Here is a 16992-nt window from a genome sequence, read left to right as displayed (position 1 = left end):
CCACCTGAGAAGGCCACGTGTGTATAACGATTTGTCCTAGTGTGCAAGAATATGGCTTATTTGGACGTGAGAGGTCTTGGAATCTGTTGACCACGTGGAGGTACATTTTTCGATGTCAACAGAGATCATGTTCGTCCTCGACTCAATTTCCCCAGCGGGACGGGACGATTCACGGCAGAACAAGGATAGAACATTTTCCATCCCCTATGATAAGTTGGCATTTTACTTCACTCATTGCATTATTAAGTGTGAGTTCATATTGAAAAGGCCTTTGAATTGGTAATCTTACACATGCATTCGAAGGACTGAGTCAATTTATGGAGAAATAAAAAATAAAATTGTATGCCACGAGTTGGATAGGGATAGGCACAATTGAAAAAGGAAAATCAAACACCTCGATTGAAAAGCACATTATTTAATTAAATTTATTTTGAACACACGCCTCATGTTCAAATCATATTAACTTATTATTAAAAGTTTGTTATGTACATAATTTCATTAATCGGTGACGCCCAGGCATGAACCCACATCGTTTGTTAGGTTTGATACAAAAATATTTCATGATATATTTTTGTGTTAAACAGATTTAGGTGCATTATTGCTCATACAGTTGAATTGGGTAAATTTTCAGCAGACATAAGACCGTCTAGCTAATAAACTATGACCCAATTGGGAAACGGGTCGGTAAAGTCCAAAAGATTTTGGAAAAGGGAAAAATTTCACAAACAGCCTATAAAAACAAAATATTTCTCCAATTACTGTCCATTTTCTCTTTTAACAAAACTAGTTAATGTTGAACGTGCGTTGCACGTTATTCTGTAATGTTTTATAAGTCCAGAAAAAATAATATTTGACCCTCCATTCACCATTTAATTTAAATATGAGAGAAATACAAGCGTCTAAAAATAAAATGATAATTATTATACATGCAAGTAAATAGTAAAACACACTTAAATGTGAGTATTAGATTTACAACTAAACGCATAAATAAAGATGAATGGCAAATACAGTACATGAATTAACGTGAATATCAATTAATTTAAAATTAATACCAATGAATATATACATGACAATGAATATTAAATCATTTATGCTAAATAAATTTAATTTAATTCTTAATTAAGTGAAAATGGATGTTAATTAACATGGACATAAATAATGAACTGCACTCTTGAATGTAAAATTCTAATGTGGATATTATTAATTGATAATTAATAATAGGGACATGGACGCGAATTTGAATGCGAAATATTAATTAATACTAATTAAATGAATGTGAATATTAATTAATTGAGAACTGATTATAGGGAATACATGCATGAATAAGAATTTCGTAGTATTTATTACAGTTTGTAAATTAAATGCGTATTGAAAAACAAAAAGTTAGGTATTATTGAAATAATTGAATTGTATTGGGGCTATAATCATCCAAAAAATAATTCACACTTGATGTGATATTTAATATATTATAGATATTGTTTTTAATAAACGTTCTAGTAATACTCGTGCTTCACGTGTAACACGATGTATTATGCACACTGTATCGTCTAAAGTAGTGTCGCTCTTTAATTTAATTAAGCACGCATAAAAAATAATAATAATACAAAGCTACCATATGTAAATCTTGAAATGCAGTGAAGCGTGTAAAACTTGGCGGGGTCTCTTCCTTGACGAAATTGATCCTCAAACCACCATGGCATAAACTCTTGCACTGCATCTTGGACTTCTCTTGACAAAGAAACACTCGACGAATCACATTACGCCTTCTTGGAGATATTGCTTCTTGCACCAGGGGGTCAACCCCATGTACACATAACAAAATCCATATAAAAAATGTTGTAGGAGAGAGATAATATTATATGTATTACTTATTAAGCTCATGTTTGGCCATCATTTTTTAAAATTCATTTTTCTTACTCAATTTATTTTCAATCACACATTTTATAGGATCACAACTTTATCGACTCTTCATTCTTATATTTCACCAACTTTTATCAAAATTTATTAAGATTTTAATTTTTAACTAACACAACCAGGGGGCCAAATAATAATTATACTACTAGATTTGGTATGAAGCAATACTGTGGAGGAGGGTCTCTTGTGCGCAGAAGTGTACAGTTAATGGGGGGAACCTGTGATCCAGTTAAGACATAACCCGCGATTTACTAGTAACTTCATTTCTTAGCAAAAAAAACTCCCTTTATTCATAAATACTATTTGGTACATCAAATTTCACTGAACAAAATTCAAGTACAAATTTTGAGTAAATATATTATGTAGATAGTATTGTGGTGAGTAAAACTTTTTATTTTTTTATTAAAAAATTAAGTTAAACGGAAAACAAAACACGGACTGAGGAAGTAAGTTTAAGCCGAGTATAAAAAGTAGTACAAATAACATTCTTTTAAATAAAAAACTTACAAATGTTATCTACTTCAATCCACAATATAAATACCATCTACCGTATCATCTCTAATTTTACACATAATTTTTTGTTTACGCAATAGTTTCCAATTTTAACCATCGTCTCCACTTGAAATTTCACTACTCTATTGCCTCCCCGTGAAATATCCAAATTAACGAGTCGTAATTATTGAATAATTAATTCCTTAATTTATTGTGAACTTAAAAAACCCTTATCTTGGTGGGTTATTTGATGAAGAGAATCTTTAGTGGTTCACGTTATGCATTGTCTCCTTGTGCACAAGCATGTTTAGAGAATGGGAGCGTCACCATATTATAATTTATTCTTTTATTATTAAGTTGTTAATTAGAAATTAATATTTACTTGTATTAGGAAGTTAATTACAACTTAATAGTTTGTTATAAGAGACCCCACCATCTTGATTCCCTTCAAGTTTGGATCTTGTCATAAACTAAGCTGGTAATGCACCTTCACATGCCTCTTTCAAACATTGAAAATTTCGTGAAAATTCATATAGATGCAACGTTTAAATAAAGAACTAGACGTTATTCAATATTAACTTTCTAAAGATAAATTTTGACTTGATCATTAGCGTAAAAAATTAAGATAGTTCCATCTTTCTTCAAATATCGGAGCAACAATACTCATATTCATTGTCACTTCACAATATACGTTCCAGTGTAGTTCTTAAAATCATCAGTTTCTTCGTACTTAGAAATGACGTCTTGCATACCAAGCTCGAGCGCTTCAACCTCGTGTGGTTCCTTGGTAATTTGCTTCTATTGTGTTCAAACTTCCCTCCCTCACATGTCCTCAACTAGTGATATGGACTCTCCCATCGAGCAACGAGCGAGAATAAAAAAGTGATTTGAGTATATATCTCAATTTTATTTAGAATAAACTTTCTATTATTATCAACATAAAAAATACATATATGCCAGGGATTTCAGAAATCAGAACTGCATTGCCTACTAAATTAATGAGTTCGGTAACAGCAATATTAAACTACTCAACATTAAAATTATTGCTTTTCAAGTATCCAAAGTAAATATATAATATAAAACTACCTAAGTGTTTGGAATGAGTTCTAAATTTCATCCTTAAATTATTCTAATTTCTGCTCCTAATCTAATCATGAAATAAATATATTTTGATTATAAATTCTTGTTGAATGTCCACTCGTCAGATTTTGGATTAGGTTAGCCAATCTTGATTTTAGAGAGTGACTATTATATGTTAGTTATTTAGTATTCACAAGAAGTTAATTAATCATTTTTCTTTTTGATTAATAATCTTTTAATCTTTTCAGATTTTTATTATCATTTTTATTACAACTTAACGGTATCATTGACACAAATCTTTTGACAAAATTTCACATTGCTTAAATAAAAATAAGAATCAAGATAAAAGGTTTGGACTGTTTTTAAAGTCGACGAGTTAAGACAAAACTTCAAATCTCTAAAAAATAACAATAATAATAATAATAAAATAAAAATAAAAATCTCAAACGATTAATTGAATTCAAAGCCTGATGTTATCAAAAGAGTAACCATCTTTAAGTGAATGTTAAGATGAAGTTATGTATCACTTAAATATAAAACAATAATTCATTCACATATTCGGACTTTATAGTTTATGAGCCTGTTTGAGCCACATTATAATGAGAATGAGAAATAGAGCCGTTATGGACCCCACATCAGAGATAGAAATTCAAAAATGGTGGCTTGATGTGATGGATAACGATCATATTTTTCATTTTAATGAGGTAAAAATGTGGCTCAAATAGGGACTATATATTCTTGTTAACGAGATTGATACTTTTAATATGAACTCCAAAATTCAATATCATTATGCAATTGAATATGTTGACCCAGTCAACATGATTGGAATATCACTTTTTCAAGATAGAAACGAGTCACCTGCAAGTTGAACACATGGACTAAGGAATTTGAGTCCACCAATTTTTTGGCCAAATTCTATCATTTAAGCTATCAAATCGAAACTATTATTATTCAGATAGGAATTAATTTTCATTTATTTATTTGATTGCTTTAATTATTAATAAAATTGTTTAGACAAGTTAATAAAATTTGTCATTGTTAAGAATAAGAAAGTAGTTCTTCTAATTGTCCTTTGAAAAATAGGGTTTATTGTAAAAGTATCTCCAAGAAACTCTTTAAACTTAAAGATTATCTCTATTTTAAAAACTCAACCCTTAAAATTATGTTACAAGAGAATCTTTAAATTAATATTTTAAGTTAGAGTGAGTTTGCCTCTCGAAATTTAGAAAGTCAAACGCACTCTCTATAAATAATTGCATTCAAAGTATTTCAATTTTCAATGGAAGAAAATAATATAAGAATTTGAAGGGGAGCTAGTAAAAATAAAATATAGGAAAAATAGTAAATATTTTTTGATTGTAGCAAAATTAAGTGTTTAATATAAAAAACCTATTTACTTAAAAAAAATTATTCTCTAAATTTATAAATGCTCTCTAAAGTGTAGAATATGTTGTTTAAAAATAGAGACTCTCTTAAAAATGCTCTAACGTGATTGTTTATTAATGAAAATTTGGGCCTTTTTAATTCTTCTGAATATTAGTACTCTTAGTGAATCAATGAATATTTGATGACCAAATTCTCGGTATTTACTTGAATCAACATGTCTAAAATTATTTTTCCATTAACTTTTAAGGGGTTGCAATTATTTATAAATAATTCCAACTCCTGCTACATTTTTTTGTTAAAAGTACTTGCTACAAATTTTATGAACACATGTAAATGTCAGTGTCAATTTGATTTTGTTATTGGTTAATATGGAATCACAAAGAAGGCCAAGCAAATGCTGAGGAATTTGTTATTGTTGCAATGCCAATCATAAGCTAATCTAATTATCAAATAATGCTTGTAAAATTGATCATATCATCCACTGAATAGATGGAGAGACACAACATGTGTTTTGTTTCTAATTCACCCAAATAAGTACACGAAATGTCTGCTAACGTTAAAAAAGGTAAATATCATCAGGAGTCCCAACCTTTTTTATGTTAGTTGCACTTTTGTCCCCAACCTTAAAATGGAGCATTTACATTCCCAACCTTTCATTTTAGTAGCACTTTAATCCCTGATGGACAAATTTACCCTTATCTTCGTTTGACAAGCCAAAATGTCATTATAAAGATGAATCTACCTTGCCTTTTAAAATTAGAAGTAACAAAAATCAAGAGGGGTTGAAATGGATTTTCATCGACGAACGAACTAAAACTCCGCCATTCAATGTTCTGAATCTCAATGCTGCCCCGAGTAGAACCCAAAAACCCAACAAACATGAAATCATTAACTATATACTCATTATCAAGAGGGGTTGAGATATTGGGTTCTTTGGGATTTAGATTAAAGTACGATAAGTAGGAGAAAGATGGGGTAGGTGGGAGAGTAATAGATTTTTTTTATTTTTTGAAAATTTTAATTACTTAATGGGTACTCGTTTGCTCTTTTTTGAAAAAATTGAGACTACATTTACAGTTAATTCTTTTTTTTAATTAAAAGTTGATGGTATATTCATCATTTCACAAGATTTTATTGAAAAAAAGGGAGAAAATATTGTATTCTAAAAAGTCATAGGGAGTGTTCCTCTGAAATGAAAAAAAAATATGTGTTATTCTGTGATAGGAGTAAAAATTTGAGGGGTTTTGTGGCATTTAGCCTTTTAACTAAGTAGAAACTAATGTCGCGCTAGAATTTTATGGAGAGAGAGATAGAGAGATGGGCCGAACCTTACAATGGGTTAGAGACCAATTTTTTCACCAAAGAACAAGAATCGAGCAATCACAACATAAACTTGGATAGGTCAACTAAGAAATTTTCCAACTATGTCCTTTTTCATTAATCTATTCAATTTCACGTCCTAAATATGTGATTAATTGATAGCTTAATAGTCGTTCAAAAGAATCTATCAAAGAAAAAGCGGGTAGACCATGAAGAGCTTTCAATCAAAATAGGGTCTAATTTATCTCCAAGCGGGAGAAACTTTAGCTGTAATACGAATTCTTGCTAAAAATTAGCCTGGGGGGACCCTGATTAGCTAGTGGTGCCCTGTCTAGTTCATCTTTCTTTCTTTATATATATATATACATGGATATGGTCCTTCAAGACTAGGTTGTTAAAATGACAGTTTCACTTGTCTTGCTGTAAGTTGCTAAAATTGTCCTTGCCAACTTCCACAAAAAAAATAATACTAATTCAGTTGTGAATATAAATTAGAATGACAAGAAAATAATACCAATTCAGTTGTGAAAATAAATTAGAATAACAAGTACAAACCTAATTATAAGGGATGGTACTGCACATGTTTGGTCCAATATACTGTGTGCATGATTTGAGAGTACCAGCTCTTAAATTCTGTCCCTATTAAATTTCATCACCATCAAAAATAATTTGGTCCTCCTAGGTAATACATAAATCATTGAACCAATAATACTATGCAAATTAATAAGTTATTATTGCTTAGCTACCACTTTGTATTTCTTTATCTTTAATGTTTTCAATTTTATTCTACTATAGCTGTACAATTGATTAGTTGGAAACCATTTAAAAGCTTTGTTATATTGTCCTGTGGTCTTCACATGTTGAATTTTGTCAAGTTAAGTTTTACTTTTCAACTTCCGTTAGTGCCTAAAAATTAAAGTGCAAGATGTTTTTAAGAAGGTCACTTGACAATTTTAAAAAGATTTGGACAATTTTCATCATTGAAATATTGATTGTGCATCTATAATGAAGTTGAAATAAACTTTGCTTCAAGCAATAAATCAAGACAGTTTTTCCGATTCTATTTACCAATATTGTCAAACATAGATAGACAAGTCAACCTCTCGGGGCATATCACAGTGGTGCAAAAGGCAAGGGTAAGGTATACTTAGTCTTGCTGGCAGTCGCAGTTTGAGAGTTCGATTCCTGAAACATAGATTGAGACTCTTTGTTGGCACCAGTGTACATGCAGCTATTGTTCCTCTGCCTGTTGGGACACATCCTACGATTAACCTCTCTCACGATGCTCTAGGGATGGAACAGTGGAGGACCCGTAAGATTGGGGTTCAACCTTTTTTTAGATAGACAAGTCAAAATCGATCCAGTTATATGGTAAAACTAAAATTCTAAAAAATTTCAATATAACCACTTAACCATCCAAAGTTGGCTGGATCATGCACGAGGTTGGTTGATTCAACTGTTAAAACCTATCGATTCACTTAAAAATTGACCAATTCATCGCTTAAATATTTTAATTTATTTATTTACTTTTTTCTTTTAACTGTCAAATTCATTCTCGATGCATCCCTTTAATTCCCAACTATTTCCCTTTCTTCAATAAATAATCTTATATAACCACCATTGTTTGCAACACCTGTCTACATGCATTATGTAATAGGTTTAATTAAAAGTAAAATTATGTAAATCATTTTATCCCATGTTTGATACCCTTTTTGTTTTCTTTGAAGAAAATGAGTTTTTGAATAATAATTATTTTGAAAATATATGCTTAAAATGTAGATAAAAATTTTGAATTTACGTAGAAAATATTATATTGTGAGAATGTGTATAAGTATGAGAAAAAAAGGAATTCTAAAATAATAATTATCAAACGAGACTTAATTGTGCTCCTCATTAATGTCACGTAGACAGGTGTTATCAATATTCATGGTGCTAATATCGCTATTTAATAGCACGTCTATCTACAGGTATGGTCATCTCTACGAAAATAAATAGCATTAGACATTGCAACTTACCAGTACAATAATGGTAGGGTCCACAAATGGTCCACGTAGAAACTTGCGTTGTCGAACCTTCTGGCTGACGTGGGCATTAAAAAGGGGATGGCAAGGTTGTAACGCGTGGAGTGCATTTACTGGTGTAGTGTTGTGCGCACCATGGAAAAGAAAGTTAGAGGAGCCTTTAAGACAAACCCATTCGGCTAACTACCCACATTAATTCATAATATTCATTGATCTTGATCAATCTCCAAAAGGTCAATAAATAAATAAATAAAATAAAATAAAAATAAGCATGAGAATTGCCATTTGCACTTGCACCTTACCGTAGTATTTAATTAGTTGTAGCGAAATACACCACCCTTTTTTTAATAGGAAATTGTATGGAAGGATTACTGCTTCTTGTAATAAAAGTTTAAGATAAAGTCACTTTGAGCAAACTTGTTCTAGAAATTCTTCAAACTAGATAAAATACTTTCAACAATTATTTAAACAAGTCCGAAAATAACTTCTTAATATCAGAAGCAGTTTTTGACTTTTCAGAAATCCTAAAAAATATGCCCTTATTTACATAGGAGTTGTCCAGTCCAATACTTGCATATTAAACATGTTTTAACGTCCTATTTTTATTGAAATGTGTTGCTTTATTGTGACTTTGCTATTTTAAAAATTAACATGACATCTAAAATTTATACAATAAATATCATACAAGTGTCGTAATGAAATTTTTGTATTTCAACTACCATTGAAGTAATCGATTTTTCAATATTGTTGACCAAAAGCATTGTAGAACACGATGCTATTTACCGTTACATCTTGTATATATCCATCCATCTATGCATAGCTGTGTCAAACACATGTAATCACATATGCAACTTTTTTTTAGTGAGACTACGACAAATTAAGTGAACATAGTTAAGAAATAGGAATATATGAGATATTTATCTATTAACGTATTTAATCATGTCAAACTAAATGTATCTTAACACGACTTTGCTAGAAATAAGCATGTAATTTGTTCAGTTCTCCCAATCAAGTTGCTAAAAATAGGAAAAAGTTTCAAATTTTGAAACAATTCTCGAGATTTAAAATTGGTAGCAAAAGAATATTAAGAGGTGGACTCCAAGTTGGAGAGAACTATGGCTATACTCTTGTGAGAAATAAATTAATTGAATTAGCAAAGCGCATTACAATATTGCACCTGCCTTCAAACAAAAAAATTGCAGCCGTTTGAATGCTCCATAAATAACATTGGATCATATTAGTATTTATTATTATACATATGAATTATCCACACATATTAAGCTCATGCTTTCATTTCTTATTAATGTTTTTCATCCTTAGTTGTGATAAAGAGTAATGTTATTTGTAGTCGCTCAGTGCCATAGTCGTCCTACGTAACATACACGTGGCGGGTAGTGATTAGATGCATTAATATAGTAATTTTTTTATTGACTTATGCATCAAATTCCTAACTGTCACATATATACCACGTAAGACGATTGTAGTAGTGAGCGATTGCAAATAATACTATTCTATGATAAAACAAGTTCATGTTCAATTTTTTCAATGTCTTACTGTCCAATAAATCATGTATAGAACTTTCATTATGCTCACTTCGATATTATTTTTATTAGAATTAAATTGCACAAAACCAGGCCACACTAAACCAAACGAAATCATATCAGAGTTAATTTCAGTGATGGTCATCGAAGTTGAGGCAAATTTTCCAACTGGCTTATAACGTATTTTTAATACATACTTAGTCATTGCAATTAACTTATGTTGCATAGTTGGCATTCCATAAACCTGATTAATATCATATCTAACGTAGCAATAGTTAAACCTTCATATTGACCAACAACGAGCAAAGTGATAAATTCCTTCTTATTTACCTTCTATTTCAGCATTGTCACAAGCTTTATACTACTAATTATGATGAAAGTTTCTAATTATTTGATCATGATGTTTTATCTACTATAAATTGTGTTACATTTTAAAGATATAAAATTTTATAACGCAGATATAACGATTGTTAATCGCTGCCAACATCATATTTGGAATGAATGTTGCTAGAGTCACAAATTATGTAACACTATTCAACTTTAGAGTAAACGGAATAAAAATATTTTATTGAACAATTTGAAATTTCACTTGAAATTAATTCGAAATTAATCATGTTATATTGTGAAGTGCGCGTAGGTCGTATAATAGCCAATAGATCTCTTGATAATCTAGAGAGAGAGAAAGAGAGTGGTGCCAGCTTTGATTCCCTGAGGCCTGAGCTGGCTCTTCTTGTTTAAAGCCTTAAGCTTCTTCTCTCTCACTCTTAAAATTCCCAACAACCCCTTCTTTGTAAAATCAAAATAAAGATTGTTTGATGTATTGACACCATATATAAATAAACAGCCATATTGTGTATATATAGAGAGAGAAAGGATTTAACGGTTGATCCTTGTACAACAGCAATGGTCGCATCTCCATCTCTTGCCGGTGGAGAAAAGAAGCACTGGTGGCTTACCAATAAAAAGGTTCTTCAAATCCCGCAGTCATGAAATCAGATTGCTTATGTTTAACATTGAAGTCATTCAGTTTAATTTGTATTTACACATGAACTGACTCATTAATTGATTCGTGAAATGCAGATGGTGGAGAGATATGTGAGGGAGGCGAAAATGTTGATTGCAACGCAAGAGCAAAGTGAGATTGCGGCAGCTTTACGCCTTCTGGATGTGGCGTTGGCTCTTTCGCCGCGCATGGAGGTTGCGTTAGAGCTCAAGGCGCGGTGTTTGCTTTATCTCCGTCGGTTTAAGGAAGTTGCCGATATGTTACAGGATTACATTCCGAGCCTGAAAATGGTGGCTTCGGATGATGAATCTTCGTCCGGGTCATCGGATAACTCTTCCACTCATCTATCGAGAGAACGAGTCAAGCTTCTCTCTGACTCACTGGGTCGTGATGAGCCGGCATTTAAGTGCTTTTCTGTTTCGGATTTGAAAAAGAAAGTCATGGCTGGCCTCTGTAAAAATGGCGATAAAGAAGGGGAATGGAGGTAATTTTGTCTTTTTCTCAATCTCTTCGAGTTAAGACAATGGCTTGTAGATTACGCCAAACTACTGCGTGCAATTAATGCAATTTACCAACCCCTGATTAGATTAAAAATTACAGAAAAAGTCAAAATCTAATAGCAACTTGAATTAATTACAATTTCCCATAACCAATACTTTTTTCTCGTTACGTATATTCAACGATTTGACTGGGTTGAGCCATGAACGGGTTGGAACTGATTCCTTCTTGTCAAAATTTTCCTTGCAGGTACTTGGTTTTGGGACAAGCCTGTTGCCATTTAGGCTTAATGGAGGACGCAATGGTGCTCCTCCAGACCGGAAAACGCCTCGCCACCGCCGCTTTCCGCCGTGAAAGCATTTGCTGGTCGGACGACAGCTTTTCATTCAACAGATTCCCACTTTCCGGCGATAAAAATCAGCCCCAAACACTCCCAAAAACAGAAAGTGAAAGAATTTCCCAACTGCTTAGCCACATTAAGCTTCTCATCCGCCGCAAGACGGCGGCGATTGCTGCCCTTGACGCTGGGCTCTATTCTGAAGCCATTAGACATTTCTCCAAAATTGTTGATGGCCGCCGTGGAGCCCCGCAGGGATTTTTGGCCGATTGTTATGTGAATCGAGCCTCGGCTTATCAATCTGCCGGTCGAATAGCAGAGGCAATAGCAGATTGTAATCGAACCTTGGCATTGGATCCCTCTCGTTTGGAGGCACTTACAATTAGAGCGACCTTATTTGAAACAATAAGATGTTTACCGGATAGTCTTCATGATCTGGAGCACTTGAAACTATTATACAACTCAATGTTGCGCGATAGGAAATTGCCTGGACCGGTATGGAAGCGTCAAAATGTTCAGTACAGGGAAATTCCAGGGAAGTTGTGCTCTTTAGCAGCGAAAATCCAGCAATTGAAACAAAGGGTTGCTGCTGGTGAAACCAGGAATGTAGATTATTATGCATTGATTGGATTAAGATGCGGTTGTTCTAGATCAGAATTGGAACGAGCACATTTGTTGTTGAATCTAAGACACAAGCCGGATAAGTCGTCAAGTTTCATTGAACGGTGCGAGTTTGCTGATGAGCAGGACATTGATTCAGTCAAGGACCGAGCGAAAATGTCAGCATTGCTGCTCTACAGATTGATTCAGAGGGCCTATACAAGTGTAATGTCGACTATTTTGGATGAAGAAGCAAGTGAGAAGGAAAGAAAGAAGGCTGCAGCTGCCTTGCAAGTGAATCAGGCTTTTGTGCAATCACAACACGCTCGTGAAAAGTCCTCCACAGCCGTGACAAAGGCCACCCATGGTGTGCCTAATTTAAGCAGTAATAATCGGGTTGAAAAGAAGGCTACCATCACAACTCCACCACCATCTGTGTTTCAAGGCGTTTTTTGCAGAGACCTTTCAGTCGTTGGGAATCTGCTTTCTCAGACCGGGTTTAGTCGTCCAATTCCAGTAAAATACGAGGCGTTGAGCTGTTAACGGTGAACGTGACATTGTCGATCGTGATATAATGTGATATAATAAATGGTAAATCATAGACTTGCAAGAAATCAATCACATTCTGGTAGCATCCCATGATGTTTTGTACAAAAATTAAAACTTTAGTACTGCCTGCTGAGGAAAAATTTTGTTACCTATTCTCTGTATCTTTTCCTGTGTCTTCTTTTGTAGCTGTACAAATTTAAATTTAATTTCAGTACCTAGCTTTTTTCTTCTCTGAAACTACATTTTCATTCTTAAATTGGTTCTGTATAATCTTGCAAGTCTAAATGTGAGTGAAGTAAATTCCAAGTACCATTTGGCTTCCTTTTTCTTATCCTTTCTGCTTAGGTATTAGAATTCAGTGTTCCCATATGTCGGCCTATCCACCACACATTGCCCCAGCCTGACTTTCCACAAGATTCTCTACATGTGTAGAGTTGTCAAACAATGTAATACTATTGGTAGAATAATGCTATTTAGTACCGTCTTGGTGGTCGCACTTAATAAATCAAAATAAATGAATTATGTGATCAAGCATTTAAGTTAATCTATAGGATTGAATGGCATTACTCATATTTAGAAGTCATACTTAGACATTAGGAATATTTTTCGTAATGGATAATTCCTACATTCTCTAATGAATTAAAATGTATCACAACTTAAATGTGACAGTTACCTTACCGTCACATAGATGATTGATAGATAAACAATTCTTACAAATAACATTATCGTCGTCAAAATATACAAGTTGACACTAAAGCATTCAAGTCGGCAAGGGCGTGAATTGACTAACACCAACACGGGGGTGAATTGACTAACACCAATGTGTAAACAACATCTATAAGGTTAGTATGTGACCTTTCAATGCAAGTGAGTTGATGCTGTATCTTCACTTCCACATTAATAATGATTAACCACTCCTCAAAAATGGGTCTTTTTAAAGAAAATATAGAAATCAAATGCACCATCCAAGTATGCCTCCTCCCCAAAAAATACGAGAAAAATTGGAGTGTGATGTGATATATCTTCAACGTGCCTTCGTGAAGAAAATGATTCATTCATTAGATACTAAGCGCCTGTTTGTTTTTTCATTTTTCAACCTTATAATGCATTATACGATGTTGTCCTCCTAAAAATGGGTCCCATTGTAAGAGACTAAGTCAAAAAAAGGTGGCTATTGCATTATCAGCTATTGAAAAACTTATTAATATGGAAAACAAACAAGCGCTAAGTTTAATCTGTTATCTATTTTACTTCTAAGTAAATTTTTGTTTCCAAATATATTCAGTTTTACTCTATTAGAAGTGATAAAGTTACTTGATTGGAGGGCAAGAGTCGTCTTCGAAAGAAGTAACTCACTTATTTTCTTTGACCAACTAAAAAATTATTTAATCTAGATCTTATGAGCAATTTTTTATGCTTAGCAAAACATGAGCTCTAATAGAGCTTGACATTAGAAAGATGATTAAAAAGAAATACAGAGGGCATATATTCATGCTTGCTGCACACTATTTGGATTGGATGAAAAGAAAAAGATGCATAAAGAATCACGTGCACCCCATAAAGGAATACCTTCCAATGAATGTGAGTGAATGAGTGATCTGTAAGGAATCATTTTTACTGATAAGTTGAACAAAAAAAAGGGGGTTGTGAGCCCCACAATCCCAAATGTTAGAATAATTAGATTAATATAATAATGGGTAATTGGCACAAAACGTCCCTACCTTTCAAGTCTATTGTGAAAAACGTCCCTATCTTTCATTTTTTGGCATTTTTACCCTCATTTCAACCTTTCTTTGCGCTGGACGTCCTTCCGTCCATATTCCGTCAGTTTTTCCGTTAATTAAAGGGTAATTGGCACAAAACATCCTTACCTTTCAAGTCTATTGTGGAAAACGTCCCTACCTTTCATTTTTTGGCATTTTTGCCCTCATTTCAAACTTTCTTTGCGCTGGACGTCCTTCCGTCCATATTCCGTCAGTTTTTCCGTTAATTAAATACAAAAATACATTTTTCTTTCCATAAACAAGGATAAAATTGTCCTCACCCACTTCACCCCTTTTTCCCGCCATCAACTTAGTCCATAAGTAACAGTGGCAGCAACATAAATTTGAAAATACTTTAAATGATTAAGTTAAATAAAGAAAAAAATATCGTGAACACATTATATTTTACAATTCCACAACTACTGTTGCTGTCATCTTGTGTCACTGGAAAAATTTAGAAAGACATTAAATGGATAGTCAATTTATAATGAGTCAATTTAAAATGAGTCATTCATCCTCTCCATTGAGCCAAAAAAAGTCATTCACCATTTTGGCTCATTATAAATTAACTATCCATTTAATATGTCTTTCTAAATTTTTCCAGTGACACAAGATGACAGCAACAGTAGTTGTGGAATTGTGAAATATAATTTGTTCACGATATTTTTTCTTTATTTAACTTAATCATTTAAAGTATTTTCAGATTCATGTTGCTGCTACTGTTACTTATGGACTAAGTTGATGGCGGGAAAAAGGGGTGAAGTGGGTGAGGATAATTTTACCCTTGTTTATGGAAAGAAAAATCTATTTTTGTATTTAATTAACGAAAAAACTGACGAAATATGAACGGAAGGACGTCCAGCGTAAAGAAATGTTGAAATGAGGGCAAAAATGCCAAAAAATGAAAGGTAGTGACGTTTTCCACAACAAACTTGAAAGGTAGGGACGTTTTGTGCCAATTACCCTTTAAAACGGAAAAACTGACGGAATATGGAGTGAAGGACGTCCAGCGCAAAGAAATGTTGAAATGAGGGCAAAAATGCCAAAAAATGAAAGGTAGGGACGTTTTGTGCCAATTACCCATATAATAATTATCAAACCCTACGGGGTCACAATGTGACATCGGTCTAGTAACAAGTTGTTCGACGACTGTTAAAATGAATAACTCGATTCTCAACCTTTTATTATGATTTCTATAATTAATTCTTGATAATGAAAAACATCTAAATCTCTAGTAAATCATTGCATTTGCCATTGCATTCAAACTTTTTGAAGTTAAGTTTTTCTTCACAACTCGAACTAGTGCATAGATATATAAAGTGATACTTCCATCCATTTGAGTGACACCACAATTTCATGAAAACTAAATGATTTTTGTCATTAAAGACTAATTATAGCATACAATGATTGTATGCGATTGCGCACAAAAGAGAGAGTGTGCGCGCGCAAAGGGTTCATCAATGGAAAGACGTGCGTTTGCGTTTTCGTGTAGTGGTTTGGAGTAATTAATTTTTTAAACTTTGAACTTAGTTAACAAATAAAGTAATAACAAAAGGCAGTTGGAAAGATTCAATGGTTATTCTGACATCATTATTTTTAATAATACATGTTGTTAATGCATTAATTCGATGGATGTTTATGGGTGAAATCATTATCATATTAAAGATCCTCTTAAACCATTAATTTATTTTCGTATTGGGGTTTTCATACTTTTTTTTTTTAAATTTTAAAAGACTTTTGATACATAAGATTTAATTACGATTATTAAAATTGTTTTATATTTTCATTTAAAATATACTTATATTATTTTCGAAATTACATCATTTGTATGAACTAAAATTCTTTTAAATTTCTACCCTGCTATTTATACAATTTTTATGACTTCTTCTTTGACGGATACTGAGGTTGCATGCATCTCAACCCTTGATTTAAACAGGTAAATTCAATGAATGAATTACCTCTCGACGATTTTGAATCTGATCAATATCATGAATAACAATATTTGAGCTATCAAATCAATTCGTCGCCGAGACTTGTATAGTATAACATAGGAAATTCTTTTATCCATACCTGTCACCTCAACATCTCTCAAATTTTTTTGTTTTATTAAGGTCCCGTTTGGTATCCATTTTTGTAAAAATGATAATGAAAAATATAGTCGTTAGGGACCTACACAAGAGATAGAAAGTCAAATATGATAACTTGATATGCTGAATAACGGTCTATTTTTTATTTTTGTGGCCAAAGAATGAAAATGGAACGGAGGCTAAATTAACACCGAACACATCCAACTATCCAAGTAGGATTAATGGTCTATTTGATTAATGGTCGATTTGTTGTAATTTGTTGATGTTTGAATGTTGGAAACATCAAAAAGAGGAGAAGTCGTGGCCAGATATGACAATGTCAGACATCATGTGAGGGAATCATCTTTCCCTCTTCTCTGATGAAGTTTGGTTGGGACATGGCCAATGTCAAAGCTGGATGC

General features: G+C 32.8%; 1 protein-coding gene across 1 annotated transcript; it reads left to right on the top strand.

Moving 5' to 3' along the window:
• The first annotated feature begins 10425 nt into the window (after positions 1-10425).
• LOC111394592 lies at positions 10426-13050 on the top strand. Its single transcript, XM_023020496.1, has 3 exons — positions 10426-10720; positions 10835-11241; positions 11505-13050. Exons 1-3 carry the CDS (start codon positions 10658-10660, stop codon positions 12733-12735), a joined length of 1701 nt encoding a protein of 566 aa, XP_022876264.1. The 5' UTR covers positions 10426-10657; the 3' UTR covers positions 12736-13050.
• The last annotated feature ends 3942 nt before the right edge of the window (positions 13051-16992 follow it).

This window comes from Olea europaea, chromosome 1 (genome assembly GCF_002742605.1).
Source record: "Olea europaea var. sylvestris chromosome 1, O_europaea_v1, whole genome shotgun sequence".
NCBI classification, from domain to species: Eukaryota; Viridiplantae; Streptophyta; class Magnoliopsida; order Lamiales; family Oleaceae; genus Olea; species Olea europaea.
Note: the sequence above shows the minus strand (reverse complement) of the source record. Positions and strands in the feature narration are given on the sequence as shown.